A 17,089-nucleotide genomic window follows, 5' to 3' on the forward strand; every position below is an offset into this window, starting at 1 on the left:
TTTTTCTTTCTTTTCATATCCTATCATTTTCTTTTCTTTTCAAATCCTTTCCTTTCATTTGCTCCTCTCCTCTCCTCTCCTCCCTTTCCCTTTCCTTTCATCTCCTCTCATTCTCTCCTCTCCCCTCCCCTCCTCCCCTTTCACCTCCAGGGAGTGGTGGCTGCAGAGAGAATCAGAGGGGGTCAGCTCCTCGAGGAGCCAAAGATGTTGCCTTTCAGAGCGAACACCTTCAGCCTCCAGGTGTCCATCCAGGATGTTCCTCAGTTCCTGTGGAGCATCAAACCCTTTACCACATGTCAGGTAACCATGGTGATAACCTGCAAGTCGTTAAATCAAAACAAAGACTCTATACAAACGTGCTAATTTGCAAGATCCTGTTTGTGCTGCTAAGAGCTAATTACCGAGGTGTGTCTGTGGGACTCCTCTCTAAGTTCACTCATCAGTCCAACACAGTGTGGAGCTCAGATGTGTTTGTGCTCTTTTTTGTTAATGACGTTTAATTGGATGAGATGCTGCGGTTGCTTCCACTGACTGTGAATGTTGTGATGTCTTTCACTTCAACATGTATTACTGTAATGTTAATGAACTCTCTTTGACCAAACCTTATGAGAGTTACACTGAATTAAATGTTACTCTCACACCATCTCCAGGCCCGTTCCAGTGGGATCATAAAGCTACGTTCACATAAATACGTTTTAATTTTAAAACAAATCTCCAGAGCTTTCGAGCTCCTAAAACAGAGACTGTAGGAAAGGCTGCTGACTCTGGGACTGTGTTGTAATCTGGATAGGCAGGAACTAAAACCCTGTGAACACCCACATGATTCCTGGCTGACCTTTTTGTTTTTGCCAGCAGCTGCTTTAATGCTACATTTAATGCCACATCTGTTTGCAGCTGTTCCTCATGAATTGTATTTTCGGCAACTCATCAGGTGAAGAGTAGACAATCTGCTTCCTTTGTTCACCAGCTCTCTCCTGCCCGGTGTACACGACTGGTCCTCTATGTTTGTGTTGTCAGTTGGATGGATCTGTTTCTGATACGGAGCTAAAGCACATAATTGCCCCCAAAACACCAAGATATTGATATTTATAGAACATCCTCCTGCTGCACAGGTCATCAGCTCAAGTAATCGCCCTAGAGTATTCATAAATAGCAGTAATAATAATGATAATACACTCTGTCTTCACAAAATAGCTCTTCTTGTTTAAGTTCTGTTAATATCCATCAGCCCACGTCACTAAAACAACAACATAACACAACACAACAACACAAAGCAAAGGGCAGAGAAAAACAAAATTTCAGTTCTTATTGCAACATCAAGTAGAAGGTTTCTCCACAATTAATTAAGAAAGACATATTTTTTCAGTAAAAAGAATCAAATTTACTCTGATATCTTCATATTTTTCATGTTAACGTCTGTATTTATGAATCTCAATGAGTCATTAGTGAGTATAAACTGATTTTCTGCTTGGTTTAATCTTTATTATGTGTCTATGTCTGTTTATTCATTAAGGTTTGTTTAATCATTTATTAGTACAGGGTGTTTTATCCTGCATGCTGCTGATCTGAATAACATATTTAATTTATTCATGTTTTTAACATGTTGAATGGCAATAAACTGAACCAAACAGATTTTTACATGAAAGCTAAAAGCTATATTTTTACAGATAACTTAGTAACATCACTTTATTATATACATTTTTCCTCCAAACCGTCTATAGCAGTGCATGTAGGAAGGTACATTTGTTTTCCACTCCACTAGCTGCTGTGAGCTGCTGCAGTGCTGAATCAACATGCCGGCAAGGAGCCAAAACATTCACCTGTTTCTGACCTTTTCCCTATTACAAACCATACAATGATGGAGAAGACATAAATAAGATATAAAGATGTAAATAAATCCCTGGAGTGTGGGTTTGGCTGTTTGTTTAGATTGCACATTAGCAATAAGGTGTGTGAGCTGTCACAATAAGAAGGATTTTCCTTCAAATTACTGCCACTGTACACAGTACCTGTAGGTAACCAATGATTACAAAAATGTCCAGTTGTCAAACAATGGTTAGCAGTCATGGTTTTACAGTATGCTTCCATTTTAACAGTGACTGGTTGCAAGGAGCCAGCATTATTATTGTATTGTAAGATAAGATAAGATAGGAATGACTTTATTAATCCCCAAAAGGAAATGTATTTGTCTGTCAGCTCATCTATTTGCAGAAGAATTAAAAAGCCTGATCTTCTCTTGTGATGAACCTTTAGGATTGATAGATTGCATTTTTGTGATGATCAAATATGCAACTAGACTATGAAATGTTAGACACAGTGTATTGTTTCAGTGGAATTTTCTAAACGCCGCTCTGCTCTCAGGTCCAAATCAGCATCTGTTGTAGTTCTGATTCATCCGTCTTTTCTGTTTAGCTCATTCTAAACTGCAGCAAGAGCAGTCAGATGCTAAGTGACACCGCATCAGTCCCCTTGGGTTTTAGAAAACAACCTTCACAGAGAGTTAGGCTCTGATGTTCGGGGCACCAGTTGTTGTCACATATGCTCTGACAAAGAAGACAAGGCAAGTCAAATTTGAAAATAATTTCCCCGTGAGCCTCAACGACGCTGGTCTGGTTCGGTGACTGGTTTATAATATATATCCCTGCTTGTGTGTGTGTGTGTGTGGAAGCGTTTAATGCTTAAAAAAAAACTTGAATTTCTGCTGTCACCCACATTTCTCACACGAGGATCATAAAGACGGATGTGACTCGAGATTAATAGCTTTGTGTTTGTTTTTGCTTGCGGGAGCATTAAGATGCAAACACACAGGCATTAGATGGGAACGCGCCGTAGCGGCAACTGAATGCTGTTTTTGTGTTCTTGTTGCAGAGCGCCTGAGCTGCATGTCCCAACTGTACTCTGCTGCTGCTTTAAAGATCTGAATGCAGGGTGAAAGCTCTGTGTTTTCAAAGACACCCACCCCCCCTCTCTACGGCCTTATTTATGAGGGTCTTGGTACAGCAGGCAGGCAGGCAGGCAGGCACCGGGAACCTAGCTGCTCTGGCGGAGCAGGTGTAGAATAATAGCCGAGCGTCGTGCCATACATCAAGTCAGCTTTTAGTGCTAAAGAGCATTGGAGCTTTCTACGTCTATCAACCCCTCTCCCTTCTCTGCCCGTCGCCCCCCCCCCCCCCCCCCCCCCCCTCACTCCCCGACTCCATTATCTGCTGCTGTGAGCTTCATTGGCCGAGCCCAGATCAAAGCCACAAGGGTTAAGTCTTCAGCGGGCTCACACCGGCCTGCTGCATTTAATGCTCCGGTCTTGGCTCGGAATCGTTTACAGGTCACTTTTAATATGCAGATGAGGCAGAGACGGTGTCTAGCAAAGGTCAAGGATATTTCCCCACAGATGTGCCCGTTCTCCAGAAATTAATTATACATCAAAGGCAATCTTTTTTCTCTGTTCCCATATTCCCCACATATACTATATACGAGGTACAGTACACAGCCTGCAAAGCCGCTTCCGCTATCGGAGCTTTACTGTACGGAAGATTCAGGCCATGTTTGGACGTCTTCTCTCTCTGTTTAACAATAGTTTCCACTAGGCATTAAAGGCAGTGGAACGGCTTCAAAGACAACGGTTACTTTTTATCTCGCTGTGTTAAGTGGTCGCCAGTATTGGGCACGTTACTTTTAAAACGTAAATGTGAGTTAGTAACTTAATTAATGCATTATAAAAGTAACTTATTACCAGGAAAAGTAACTATTGCATAACCCTTACCTCCTGTTTATCTAGAAGTGTGCAGCTCACTCAGTATTCCTCCACACAGACAGATTTCCAAGGCATTTTTCCGACTAGTAGATGGAATTAAAACAATGTGTAGGCTATAAGTAGCACTATTGCAAATACAGTAGTAATAGCAATGAAAAAAACTGAAGCAATAAATAGGTCCAGGAGAGCCATAACTATATGTACACAAATAGCCGGCCCGGCGCTTAGCCCCACCTCCTGAGCGGCACGCTATGTAAAGAGGACGAGGATGTTTATATCTGATACACTGCACCACCGCCCCATCTAGTGACCAAACAAAGTATTGGAATTTGCAATAGTGCTACTTTAAGGCAGGACTTCTAAATTTACACAAATTAGACGACAGACCCCCCATTGGGCAAATTTTTTAAACAAACACCAGAAATACACCAATATTTGTTCTGAGACTTAAAGGGATAGTTCAACATTTTGGCAAATTGGCCCATTGCCATAATCGCTATAGTCATAGCAGTAGGTTCGTTACCTTTAATTGTCGGTGTAAGCTATTTTTAGAACGGCGGAGCAGAGCAGCAGGCTGCTCAGAGCTACGCTATGGAGGCTAAGGGAATTTCTTGGTTTCCCTCATCAAACTCATCAAATACACAATCCAACAACTCCAAAACGCTCCAAAACACAAAAGTTGTGACCTGCACATTCACCAGGCTATGAGATAATAACGGAACGGAGCCGTTTTCGAGGGAAATACAGGGCAAATACAGAGACTGCTTGCTGAAAAACTGTCCCTGAACGCAACGCGCATCAGCGGTTTTTCATGTATTTACCTCTAAAACAACTCTGTCTCGTAACGTTCTGTTATTATCTCATAGCGTGGTGAATGTGCAGGTCACAACTTGTCCACGACAGCGTTTTGGAGTTGTTGGATTGTGTATTTGATGAGTTTGATGAGGGAAACCAAGAAATTCTCTTAGCCTCCGTAGCTTAGCTCTGAGCAGCTCGCTGCTCTGCTCCGTCGTTCTAACAATAGCTTGCACCGACAATTAAAGGTAACAAAGCTACTGCTATGACTATAGCGATTATGGCAATGGGCCAATTTGCCAAAATGTTGAACTATCCCTTTAATAACATTACTTTTTTTAGTCAATGTACGTTCAAATTACTGCCAGTGGCATGAATCTTTGGAAAAATGTCAAGAAATTTCTGGAAAATAAATGTGGTAAAATTTTGAGAAAAAGTTGGGGACCCCCTTGAACCCTCTCAATGACCCCTGGGGGTCCCCGGACCCTACTTTGAGAACCACTGCTTTAATGGATATATTATTTTGTGACAGGACTTCTTGAGTGAAGTAACAGCATATTTTATTGTCAGTAACAGTAACAGCGTCATACCAAGGGAAAAGTAACTTTTTTGATTACTATACTGAAAAAAGTAGGCTATAGCGCCATTGGTAACAATGTTATTTTATAACACCGTTATTCCCATCACTGGTGGTCGCCCACATGAGGGTGTGTTAACCTGTAAGACAAGAAGCTGAATCATCTCATTTACAGCATATGTTAACATCGCTGTGTAGTGAATTATGTCTCTGATGTCCTTCCTCCTCCTCCTCCTCCTTCTTCTTCCTCTTTTGCCACCTCAGGAATTCTCCTTCCCCCAAGTGTGGTGCAGCAACCAGCAGCCCCTGCACTGTGCCTTCTCTCTGGAGAGATACAGCCCCGCCGCCGCCCAGCTCTCCTGCAAAATCAGCGTGCGCCAGGTCAAAGGCCACGAGCAGATTCTGCAGGTCTACACGGCCGTGGCCGAGGTGAGGCTCTGCAGCTGCGGGGGGTGGAGGAGGAGGGGTGGGGGGAGGTTATAGGGCGGGTGCAGTGTTGCTTCACTTTCCTGCTCAACCTTTAAGTAACCTTCCTGGAGTGTGTCCACTGACAGCAGGGGCCAGCTCTCCTGAGCTTGCATTGTGTGTATTAATAGAGCAGAGAGGACACTCTTACTTTTCTCTCTCTCTCTGTCTCTTTCGCAATTTTATGCTAAACACAGACAACAGAGATCCAGCTGTTCGCCACGGTTACCCTGTACTGTAATGGGGCCAAAAGGCCTGACACCGATCAGGACCCCACTGTACATGTTTGTTATAACCTTTATTTGTCCTGGTCGTCTTCACAACCGCACACTGCAAAAACTCAAATAATATTTGTCTTATTTCTAGTCAAAATGTCTCATTTCTAGTAAAAACAAATCTCATTATACTTAAAATAAGACTCATCACATAAAAAAGTAGCTTGTTTTTATACATTTTTTACTTACTTCAAGCCTATTTTCACTTGAAATAAGTAGAAAAATCTGATAGTGGAGCAAGTTTTTCTTTCTTGTTAACAAGCACAAAAAACGTCCTATTTTTCTACTTATTTCAAGTGAAAATTTGTTGGAAACAAGTGAAAATGATCTAAAAACGAGTACATTTTTAGGTGATGAGTCTTGTTTTAAGTGGAAAGAGATTAGTTTTGACTAGAAATTGGACATTTTGACAAGAAATAAGACAAATATTCTTGGAAAGATTTTGTGTTTTTGCAGTGCAGCCCACTGGCGGCCTGAGCGGCTCCACCAGAGTTAGAAATCCTCCTCACTCAAGACCCACACTGTCGTTGTTAAGGCAACGGAGAGTGTAACTTATTGATTTTTATCAAACTGCTTTTTTCACATCCAGTAGCAGATGTGCCTGTCCTAGCTCAGAGCAGCAGTGCTATGCGCTGTTCCAGTCAGACGCAGGTGAAGTGTTGTTCACGTTGACATTTTATAGTTTGATTTAATCTTCCCTCCGTCATTAGTGGGAGTTGTCTGACAGGAAGACGACGTGTTCCAGCGTGTGAGCGGAATTCAAATAATCTGCACATTGATTAAACAGTCATGTCCATGATGAGAAGGGTGGATGGAGAGTCTCCACTGTTTTACGCTGTGGGGGATCAAAACAACACTTTTCAAGATGCTTCGTACCAAAATTTCAACTGTTAACTACATTTTCCGGAAAATCTGCGACAGAAAGTGTGAATGAACCCGTGTCTACATCCACTGCTGTTCTGTGAATATTAGGAGACGGGGACACAGGTAGGCGGAGCTAATCCTCCAGTCGGGGGTCATTAAACCATCAAACCTGTCAGACCTCAATCAAATCAGAACAACAACAAAGAGAGTGAGATTGAAATCAGATTTTTGTTCATTTCATGTGAGGAATGTTCCAGTCTCCACGCTGATCTGATGTTTTATCGATTCCACTTTAGCCGAGCCTGGAAACTTTTTTTTTTTTGTGATATTTTAAGTTTGTTTTGACTGTTTTCTGATTATTTTTTGTTTTGACACAAAATGGAAACATTTCCATAAAAAGCTGAACTACAGAAGAGGTACCCTAAAAAAAATCCAATCTGGATTCATTTGAATGATGCCATTTCTTTCAATGCTTGTTTTCTTCATCCTGCATAACAAAGACAGCAACAATAGTCTGTCTCAGTCAACAAGTCACATGACAACATGACAATCTGAAGTACTATTTAACTTCCAGCATGTCTTGTGTGGAATACATTATGAGAAAGGAAAGTTTCCCTTTCAATCCTGACCATTGAGATTATGACTGAAAGGGTTAATGCATCTTCCTGATCATTAACTGTGAACTTCACTCAGGTTTAGGCAGAATCCATAACTTTTATACATGTACATGCATGAAGTAAAACTACTGTACAGTTTGCATAGTGTTTATAGATCATGTGCTGCAGCTGATGTTGTATTTATGGACTGTGATACGGGACCGAACAGAGGAGGGCGCTGTTTCCTTTTCAGGGACTGTCTCCATCAGATTATGAACCAAAAACAAACTGAAATTGAAATCTGGTCTAAAAGTAATTTTAGTTAGTTGTTTTAGTCACTTTAAATCTTACACCTGTTGGTCTGAGAGTGAGACAGAGGCACGATCAACAAAGCCTCTGACTGAGCTGTCAGAACCAATGGAAGCAGAGGAGCCAGGTGCTGTTGGAAGACCATTGATCCACCCACCTACTGTATATGATCTGAATTCAATGATGTATTTACTTTAAAGGGATATTTCAACATTTTGGCAAATTTGCCTATTGCCATAATCCCTGTAGTTTTAGGAGTAGGTTAATTACCTTTAATTGTCGGTGCAAGCTGTTTTTAGATCGGCGGGGCAGAGATGTGAGCTCTGCATGGCGTGTGAAATTTCCAGCTTTCCTTCATCAAACTCATCAAATACACAATCCAACAACTCCAAAACGCTCTGGTGGACAAGTTGTGACCTGCACAATCACCACGCTATGAAATAACAATGGAACATCACAAGACAGAGTTGTTTTGGAGGCAAATGCGTAGCCGGAACTACATTCCAGACACGACTGCTCAGCATGAGTGACTTCAAACGTGAAAGTAGTTCCGAGTATTTGCTTCATGTGTCGTAATGTTACATAATTATACATTATTTCATAGCGTGGTGAATGTGCAGGTCACAACTTGTTCACAAGAGTGTTTTGGAGTTGTTGAATTGTGTATTTAGTTTAATGAGGGAAACGTGGAAATACCATACACCTCCATTGCGTTAGCTGAGCAGCTTGCGTCTCTGCCCCGCCGATCTAAAACCAGCTTGCACCGACAATTAAAGGTAATGAACCTACTCCTAAAACTATAGGGATTATGGCAATCGGCAAATTTGCCAAAATGTTGAAATGTTCCTTTAACTAGAAGACTCCAGCCATTTCAAGCCACAGTATAAGTTTGCAGAAAAGTAGATATTGCTCTGATTTTGAGACGTCAGAGACGACCAGATGTCCCCACCTTTGTTGTACTTGTTTACAGACAATGTAGCGATGTTTTGTAAATGTTGAACATACCTGTCTGAATCACCCTGACCCCCTTAAACCCCATCCATCTGGCTCTCCAAGCTGCTTAAAACAAGCACAAAGTCACATTTTGCAAAAAAAAAAAGAAAGAAAATCCTATCTGAACTCAACCTGATTATAGTCTGTATCTGTTCTGTTCCTCCAGACTGAAAAGGAGTCAGTTCCATTTTTTATGCAGACAGACTGCACCATCACGTCCCAGACGGGGCCCAAGGCCTTCAAAATCCCCCTGTCCATCCGCCAGAGGATCTGTGCCACCTTCGACACTGCCAACGCCAAGGGCAAGGACTGGCAACTCTTAGCCCAGAAACTTCACTTAGATCGGTGAGCGTATGATGTGCTTTCCTCGCTTAGTCTCCACCCAATCCTCTGCATGTGTGTGTGTGTTTGTGTGTGTGTGTGTTCCCTGTGAGAACACACTGACGAGAATGATAACAATCCTGTGAGTGCCGTTCACCTCCTGAATGTGGCTTTATATGCAGCTTGTTGCCAGGTACCTTTTATCCTTCATGGTCCCTCTCAGCAGCAGGTGACAGGCAGCTTATTTCTCTGTGGAGCATCCAACTGATGTCTGTCTGCTTTAAGAGAAGTTTAAAATACAAATGCACTTCACACATTTCTGTCAGTGAGTCTCAAGTACATATGTTAAAGGACAATTCCGGGCAGATTCAACTCGGGGCTGTATTTTCCTAACATTTTAGGTCTAAAAGAAGGAATCTGAAGATCTTCAGTTTAATTGCTCCTGTTTTGTGGTAGTTGTGTCTATCCCCGCATCGCCACGGCAGCGATGAATGGGAGCGGATGGAAGTTCCGCTGCTTAGGCTGTTTACAGTAAACATTTTTTGCATCCGCTCCCATTCATCGCTGCCGTGGCGATGCGGGGACAGACACAACTACCGCAAAACAGGAGCAATTAAACTGAAAATCTTCAGATTCCTTCTTTTAGACCTAAAATGTTAGGAAAATACAGCCCCAAGTTGAATCTGCCCGGAATTGTCCTTTAACACCTATTATTCGATTTCTGATCTCATTAGATATGCATTTATGATGAGGATCCATACTAATATTGACTCTGACCAGTTGTTGTCTTTGCTTGGTTTTAGCTTGTGGCAGCTCTAATCTCCTGTTAAGTGCATGATTCATGAGACGCTGGTATCTAAGAGTCCTTTGGGATTCCAAATTATCCAGATAAGCTTTCCTCTCCAGTTTGAACGGCTTTGAACTGAACCTGATGTGACCAATGGCTGCAGCCTTGTTTTATGCCGCTTGTTGTTATTTCTCTTGTAAAGGGACCAAGGAGCAGCAGTGAAACACTGCCTCCAACTGGACTCCCCACTACATGATGCAGGAAGCAGCTGCACCGTGTTGGCTCGGCAGCACGCTCTCTGTGCTTTACCTTGGCAGACACTGAGAATTAAATCCAAACCAAAGCGTGTTTGCCAGTAATTATTCATATCTGCTGATGATTTAGACTGATTATGTTTTAATTGACTTAAAAGGTCACACTCTTTGTTTGTGCTACATGTTAAATCAGATAGCTGAGTTTACACCGGGATAATCCAATTTGTGTTAATTTGCAGTTACAAACAGATATTATAATAAGTAGATATTCTAATAGTCAACTCAAGGGACCCAAAGATCCATATGGGTTTTGCTGATCTTAGTTTAGTTTTGAAATGATGGAGACTTCACACTTTCTTAGAAACAAATCACCAAGTATTTCAGTATTTGTCTAAACTGTGCATCAAAATGTTAGAATGTTTAATCATACGACCTTTTCCTAAAGTAACATAACAATTATATTGTAATTATGCAATTTACACCACTTAAATGTGCTCGTGGTATTTAGGCAACAGTGTATCATAGTAAAAATGGTTTTAACAGTACACTATAAATCATGATACATAAATGTCTGTTCCATGATAATCCAGTCAAATTCTGACAATTAGACAAACATATAAAAGAGCTGCCATGGCATAAATGGTGGTTTAAGTCCCTTGTTTCCTGTTGTCACTCTACTAATACCATACGATAAGGACAATAGTCACAGTAATAATATATAATGCAAAAAAAATATATATTGTCGCTTTGGACACACTGTTGTTTCTTTATTGGGCATCATCATACTGATGTGTATTTCACGAACTGACTGTATCAGTGATATCACAAAGAGGAGAGATGAATGTGTCCCATTATTCCCAGTGCTGACCACTGCACCACTGTCCTGTCCTTCCTCTGAGCAACTGTGTCCAAAAACTGTTAAAGACAGCACTTAACCACACCACTGCACTGGCCTGGGTGACATGTTCTTTTATTACCATGGAGTCATGGACACACACACAAAATAAATGCTTGATTAAATCTACAGTGGCCAGCTGAACAACTTGAAAGTTTGTATTTGTAGCTTTCGCATTTCCCTCATCAAACCAAATACACAATCCAACAACTCCAAAACACTCTTGTGGACAAGTTGTGACCTGCACATTCACCACGCTATGAGATAATAATGAGAGCTTTTTGGAATTGTTGGATTATGTATTTGATGAGTTTGATGAGGGAAAGGCGAAAGTACCATGCACCGTACTGCCCTACAACGCAAGGGACATTAAAGGTCTGCTAGCCTACATCATGTGGATAAATATCTTGATTCAACGTTATCTTATTTGGGATATACTTGTGGGTGGTTTTCACAGTATCTCCCAAAAACTGGGGTGAAACAACAAGAGAACACAGTAACTAGAGTTACCTTATTCTCTTTGTGTATACTCAAAGCTGTGGGGAAACAACAACAGAACACCGTAACATGAGTTACCTTTTTCTCTCTGTGTATACAATGCACAGCACAATCAATGCTGATCTAAAAACAGATTGCACCGACAATTTAAGCTAATGATCTTACACCTATGACTATAGGGATTATGGTAATAGATGGCGAATTTATCTATCCCTTTAAGGTGCACAGACTGACTTTGACTCATGTCGTTTACAAGATAAATAGACCCATAATCAAGAGGGATACAGCCCATATCTACAGTTACCCCCTGATATGAGTCCCTGACAACGTCTCCATTAACCCAGCTTTGTGTGCTCCTCTGCAGAAACCTGGGCTATTTTGCAAAGCAGCGGAGTCCATCTGCAGTCATACTGAGCCTGTGGGAGGCTCGCCACCAGGACACTGCTGACCTTGACTCTCTAGCCAGCGCCCTGGAGGAGATTGGCAAGATCCACTCCAAAAGCTCCCCCAAGGACCCGCAGGACGAGCCGGAGTCTGACTTCAATCACATACAAGCGGGCAGCCTGTGCGCGGCGGGCGAGCTGGCGGAAGAGACGGCGGAGGACTCTGCTCCCGAATACACAGGCTGAGGGAGGAAAGGAGCGGGAGGGAAGACTGTAACAAAACATAGATCTGTGTGTCTGTGTGCACGCACGCGCGCGCACGCACGCAGCCAGTGATGGACAACACACACCGCGGTGGTCCGCTGGAAGAGTCGTGAGGGTTGGTGGGTGAGTAGACGGTGCGAGCAGCCGACGCGCCACCACCGCCCGACCAATCACAACAGGTCGAGGGCGATGCTGATGCCTGCTGTGGATCCACCTCTCTCTGTTAAGGATCTGTTTAAGGATAGACTGTAAATCTTCTTTTTTTCTGCCTTTCCACTCAATTTTTCAGTTTGTTTTAAATTGAATTACTCTTTGTTTAAAGTTTAAGGCCCCAACCCCCTGCCGCTCGCTGTATATTCATTTCCAGCTGAGAGGGTGAGTGGGAGAGGAGAGGAGGAGAGGTGGGGAGGTGGGGCGGTGGGGAGGTGGGGAGGGAGGATTGTTTCCTGAACCTTTCTGTCAATTATTTAATGAATGTGTGTTAGAAGAGATGAGAGCTGCTTCTCCCCTGGGACTGCCCCGGCCATCTCCCCTTCCCTTTCCCAGCAGTCCACAAGGCAGCTGGACATATTTGCATAGAGGTTCTTATATGCAAATAAGGTGATACAACTGTGGCATCATTTCAGAGTTAGCTGTGCTCAATCTAATTTCCTTTTTTTTTTTCTTCTTTTTTTTTTCAAAATCCCCGTGTCACTGAATGAATGAGAAATTCAAAGCTACTTTTTTGACGTCTGATATTATATTTTTTAAAGGACGCTGCTGATTGCTTCAATGTTGTGATTATGAACTTTTAAAGCCAAGTATCTTGAAATTCACTCATTTTAATTTCTTTAAAAAAAAAATCCAAGAGATTTATTCAGTAGGAAATGTGGCACGTCTGATAGACAACAGGTTAAAAAGAAAGGAGTTTAAAAAAAACAAAACAAAACATGAAGGAAAACACAGTCGCATGGTGACTGGTGTGTGGAAGGAAAAAAAAAAAAAAAAAAAAACATAGTCGTGGCAAATGTGGCAAAGTGAGATTTGTAACCGTGGCATTACAGTTCATTACAGTTAGCTCCAGTGACAGATAGGGAGGAAGCTGTAAAACATCATTTCCTGGCAACCGCTGGGAGCGTATCACCACGTCTTATCATCCAATTCCCAGCATTAACACGTGTCACATGGACCTCATATCAGGCCCCGACAAACCCGTCTGCCCCATCTCCATCCACAAACCCTTCCCCACCCCTCGTCTGCTACACACACACACACACATTAGCTGTGTCCCAATTCAGGGGTTGCATCCTTAAGAGGACCAGGCCTACGCGGCAAAGGCCTCGGAGGCACCTCCACCCATGTCAACAGTTGGTAAATGGGATGGTTTAGCCGTCAGAGCATTTCCTGATTGTGTCCGAACTCTGCTCCTCACATCGACCACGCACCTCCAAGCCGCCAGTGTAACGGAGGTGCACTCACTCACCCATAAAGGACGTGCAAACCGGCTGCCAAGCGCTCATTGAGCTCTTGGCAAAATGGTTTGCATCGTCGCCTGCCCTGCAGTCCGTACCGAGAAACACAACGCCGAGGGCCAGATTGACATCGGCTACACCAGCAAAGTGGTTACAGCGCAGAGCTGCCTCAAATATACTCTACTACTATCAAGATCCCCAGTGAAAAGCTGTGCCAATAATATGAAATAGTATACACTTCCTGTCTCCTAAGTGGGCGTGATCACCCATCCCCCCACCTCGTGTGGCAAAAGTTGTCAGCACAAAAGTAAGCTACTATATTTTCTCATGATAACATTACAGTAAGTATTTACACAGATTACAGTCATATTTAGCATTACGAAAATAAGTTAGTGCAGGCGTTCTCAAACGTTAGTTTACATTAGGAGATCTGTGCCAAATCTTGTGTCGTTGAGACCGAGACAGGTCTTGAACAAAGTTAATTTTCTCCTGATGCGTCTGTCTGAAATTTGCCATTTTAGTGTCAAAATGTTCATGTAGCTGATGTTAATCTGGCCTTCTGCGTTGTGTTTTGGTACGACCTGCCCCAGGTGGGGTTTGAACCTGGTTTCCCACACAGCGGGCGACGATGCAAACCATTGTGCCAAGAGGTCAATGACCGCTTGGCAGTCAGGTTTGCACGTCCTTTATGGGTGAGTGAGCGCACCCTCACCTCTGTTACATTCAGAAGACATGTGGCTTGTAAAAAAATGTGTCTCATAATTACTTCGGAGACCATGGGGTGAAAGAATCAATCATAATCTGTGCTCACTCCAATGGGAGTCAATAGACGCAACACCTGCTGCCAGTCTTCTAAAGGGACGGGGTAGTGGAGAAACCGACGTGACATAGATACAGGAAGCTGACTCGTCTTGGGGCGCTTTGTTTTTTAAACCGTCTTCGGCTTCCACAACATTCCGATAGCTAGCATGTGTAACGGAGGTCTGCGGGTACAGCCACTAACAGTCACGAGGGACCCGAGAGAGGAAGTGACGACTTGTGGCGGTTAAAAGACGTGCAAACCTGACCGCCAAGTGGTCATTGACCTCTTGGCGAAACGGTTTGCATCGTCACTCACGGTGCGGGAGACCGGGGTTTAAAACTCACCTGGGGCAGGCCTGTAACAACACAACGCAGACAGCCGCTACACATGCTAGGTGGCTAATAATTAAAGGAACAGCGAGGAGTTTCTATTTGGTTATAAAAAAGCCTCACGTTAATGTGGATGAATCTACGCTACCCACACTTGTTAATGGGCCCATTTTGGATAAATATATCGTTTTGTCTCTATCGTTATTTTGTTATTATTAGTGGTGGTGGAAATGCTGGTCGAGCCGACCAGCGTTTCTTTACTTTCGGTTTCGTGGCGAGTCATGAGAATAACGCCGCCGAATCGCCGTTTATGGTCTTCGAACCTCTGACTTTAATTCTTGATGAATGAAAACATGAGTCTGTCTTGCGCCGGTCAAAGAAATGTATGGTGTGCGCGGGCAGAGGCTCATAAATGTAGTGTAAAAACACTTCGCTTTTCCAAAACTCCTCGTTGTCCCTTTAACGGCACGCTAAGAATCCTGGGATACGGGAGGCCACGAAGGATAGGTGCGCTGTGTCCTCCTAGAACAGGCAAGGGAAGGCCAGATTTGGAGGAGCCTTCGATTTGGGACAGGCCTCGTCCGGACGCTGTGATGTAATAAGCCTTCAAATGTGTCCTCCGAAGGACGCAGCCCCTGAATTGAGACACAGCTAATGACATTTGATGGCTACAGAGGTCACGTGCCCAGATGCTGGACAATTTGAAAAACAAAAAGAGAGTGAATGCTGGTGGTGTCAGACTAGAGAGTTTCCATCCGAATGTGTCACAAACTGTAACTGAAGTGTGAAAACCAAGCTGTCACATCTGTGTTAATACATCATATTAATCAAAAGTTGCCAAGTGATGGAGTCACATGATCATATTTTCCTCCCTGAACCTGTTTCCACTGCTCTTGTTCACCTTTATTCAACTTTTTTCCACAACTCACAAGCGTTTCTACTGATATGGTTTGTTATTCTGGATGTCCCCATCAACACTGAACACAGATCACATTTTTACAAGAATATAAAACAGAGATATTCTGTTAAATGGAAAGCTGGCCATCCTTTAGAGCTGTATGACCTTCTGTATTGTATCATTGTAAAGCAAGTACCCGCCAGGATAAACAACATCTGCTGTAGCTTTAGAAAACTATTAAAGATTTAACCTTAACTCACACTCTGGTTCTGTTATTGTACCCAACAGCGGTTAGTTCATGTTTATTAGAGCTGTAGTTATTTTCTTCTTTTTTTTCTGTGCTCACAAAGTAGTTATTGTTAAACTTTTTTATTTTATTTTATTTTTTAGAATCACTGGTTTCATTTTCGAATAGCAAGTGTTGTAGTCAATGTTGATTTGGGAAATAAAACCTCAGGACCTTGCTGTTTTTTTTTGTTTGTTTTCTTTTCTTTTCTTTTTCTTCCTGAGAAGGACAGATGGAGGCAGCTGAATGTACCAAGGAGTATTAAGGCTAGCCAAAAACAAAATAAAAAGCCAGGTAAAAACAAAAAGTCAGGCACAAGAAAAAAAAAGCGGGAAAAAAAGACAGAGGCTTGACCAGAGTACCACCATGGATGTATAATAGATCCAACTGCAGTGACTGACGGCTCCATGACAGCAGCTGGAGTGTGTATGTCTTTCTGAAGTGGTGCAACTGTATTCTTAGCTAAAGTATTTGATATTTTCTCAATTTATTTATTTTTATGCCTGGCCCTTTTTTTTTTCTTGTACCAAGATTTTTTTCCCCCAGGCTTTTTCTTCCTTGTGCCGGATTTCATTATTTTGTTTAACTGGCTTTTTTTTTTTGTCTGGCCCTCCTTCGTCTGAATGAGAGGAGGCTGTGGTGAGTGACTGAAGCCCGGCTGGCCGTCACCTCGGCTCTCTATATGTTAGCACAACAGTCTAAAATTTTGTAGTATGTCCAGAGCTGCAGCAGGGACGCAGAGGTGGATTTATTACATTTGTGTTGGTTTCTCTCCAGGAAAAACACATTGTCCTTCTGTGAAGATGGCATACATAGTGTCAGTGCAACAGACTACTGGATAACATTTAACATTCTCACACTGAGGTCACACAGTGTTGCCAGACTGGCTTGTGTTCCTACTTTTTTCAAAAAGTACAGTAAAAATACAGGTGGGGGTTCCTGATTAAACTCACATAGACGTACAGTAATACATACAATACACATTTAGATTCAGTGTGCCTTACACTCTCCGACAATATGATCATCTTTTATCATGATTAAACTAGTAATTCTGCAAATGATATAAGATTTGTCTTCAGTATCAACACAATCCAGTAATAGTTGCCTGTGCAGCCATGGAACATGTAGCTGTTAATAGCAAAGTCAGTATGCTTAGTTTTACAAACTATAAACAAATAAGAGCAAAGAATTAAAAAAAATAATAATAATAATCTGAAAAATACTGAATGTCACTGAATCCATGGCAACACTATACTTTCCATTGCTTGTAAATATATATAAATCTGGTCAGGGTTG

General features: G+C 42.3%; 1 protein-coding gene across 1 annotated transcript in view; it reads left to right on the forward strand.

The window, feature by feature from the left end:
• unc5db (unc-5 netrin receptor Db) overlaps positions 1-12,009 on the forward strand; it is a gene marked incomplete at its 3' end in the record, with an annotated part of 317,959 nt that extends 305,950 nt beyond the window's left edge. The window contains exons 14-17 of the mRNA XM_083979098.1: positions 151-300; positions 5,388-5,552; positions 8,792-8,970; positions 11,745-12,009. Coding sequence (XP_083835224.1) covers positions 151-300; positions 5,388-5,552; positions 8,792-8,970; positions 11,745-12,009 — 759 coding nt within the window. The remainder of the gene's footprint in view (positions 1-150; positions 301-5,387; positions 5,553-8,791; positions 8,971-11,744) is intronic.
• Between the last annotated feature and the right edge of the window lie 5,080 nt (positions 12,010-17,089).

This window comes from Trachurus trachurus (genome assembly GCF_905171665.1).
Source record: "Trachurus trachurus genome assembly, chromosome: 9".
Classification (NCBI taxonomy): Eukaryota; Metazoa; Chordata; class Actinopteri; order Carangiformes; family Carangidae; genus Trachurus; species Trachurus trachurus.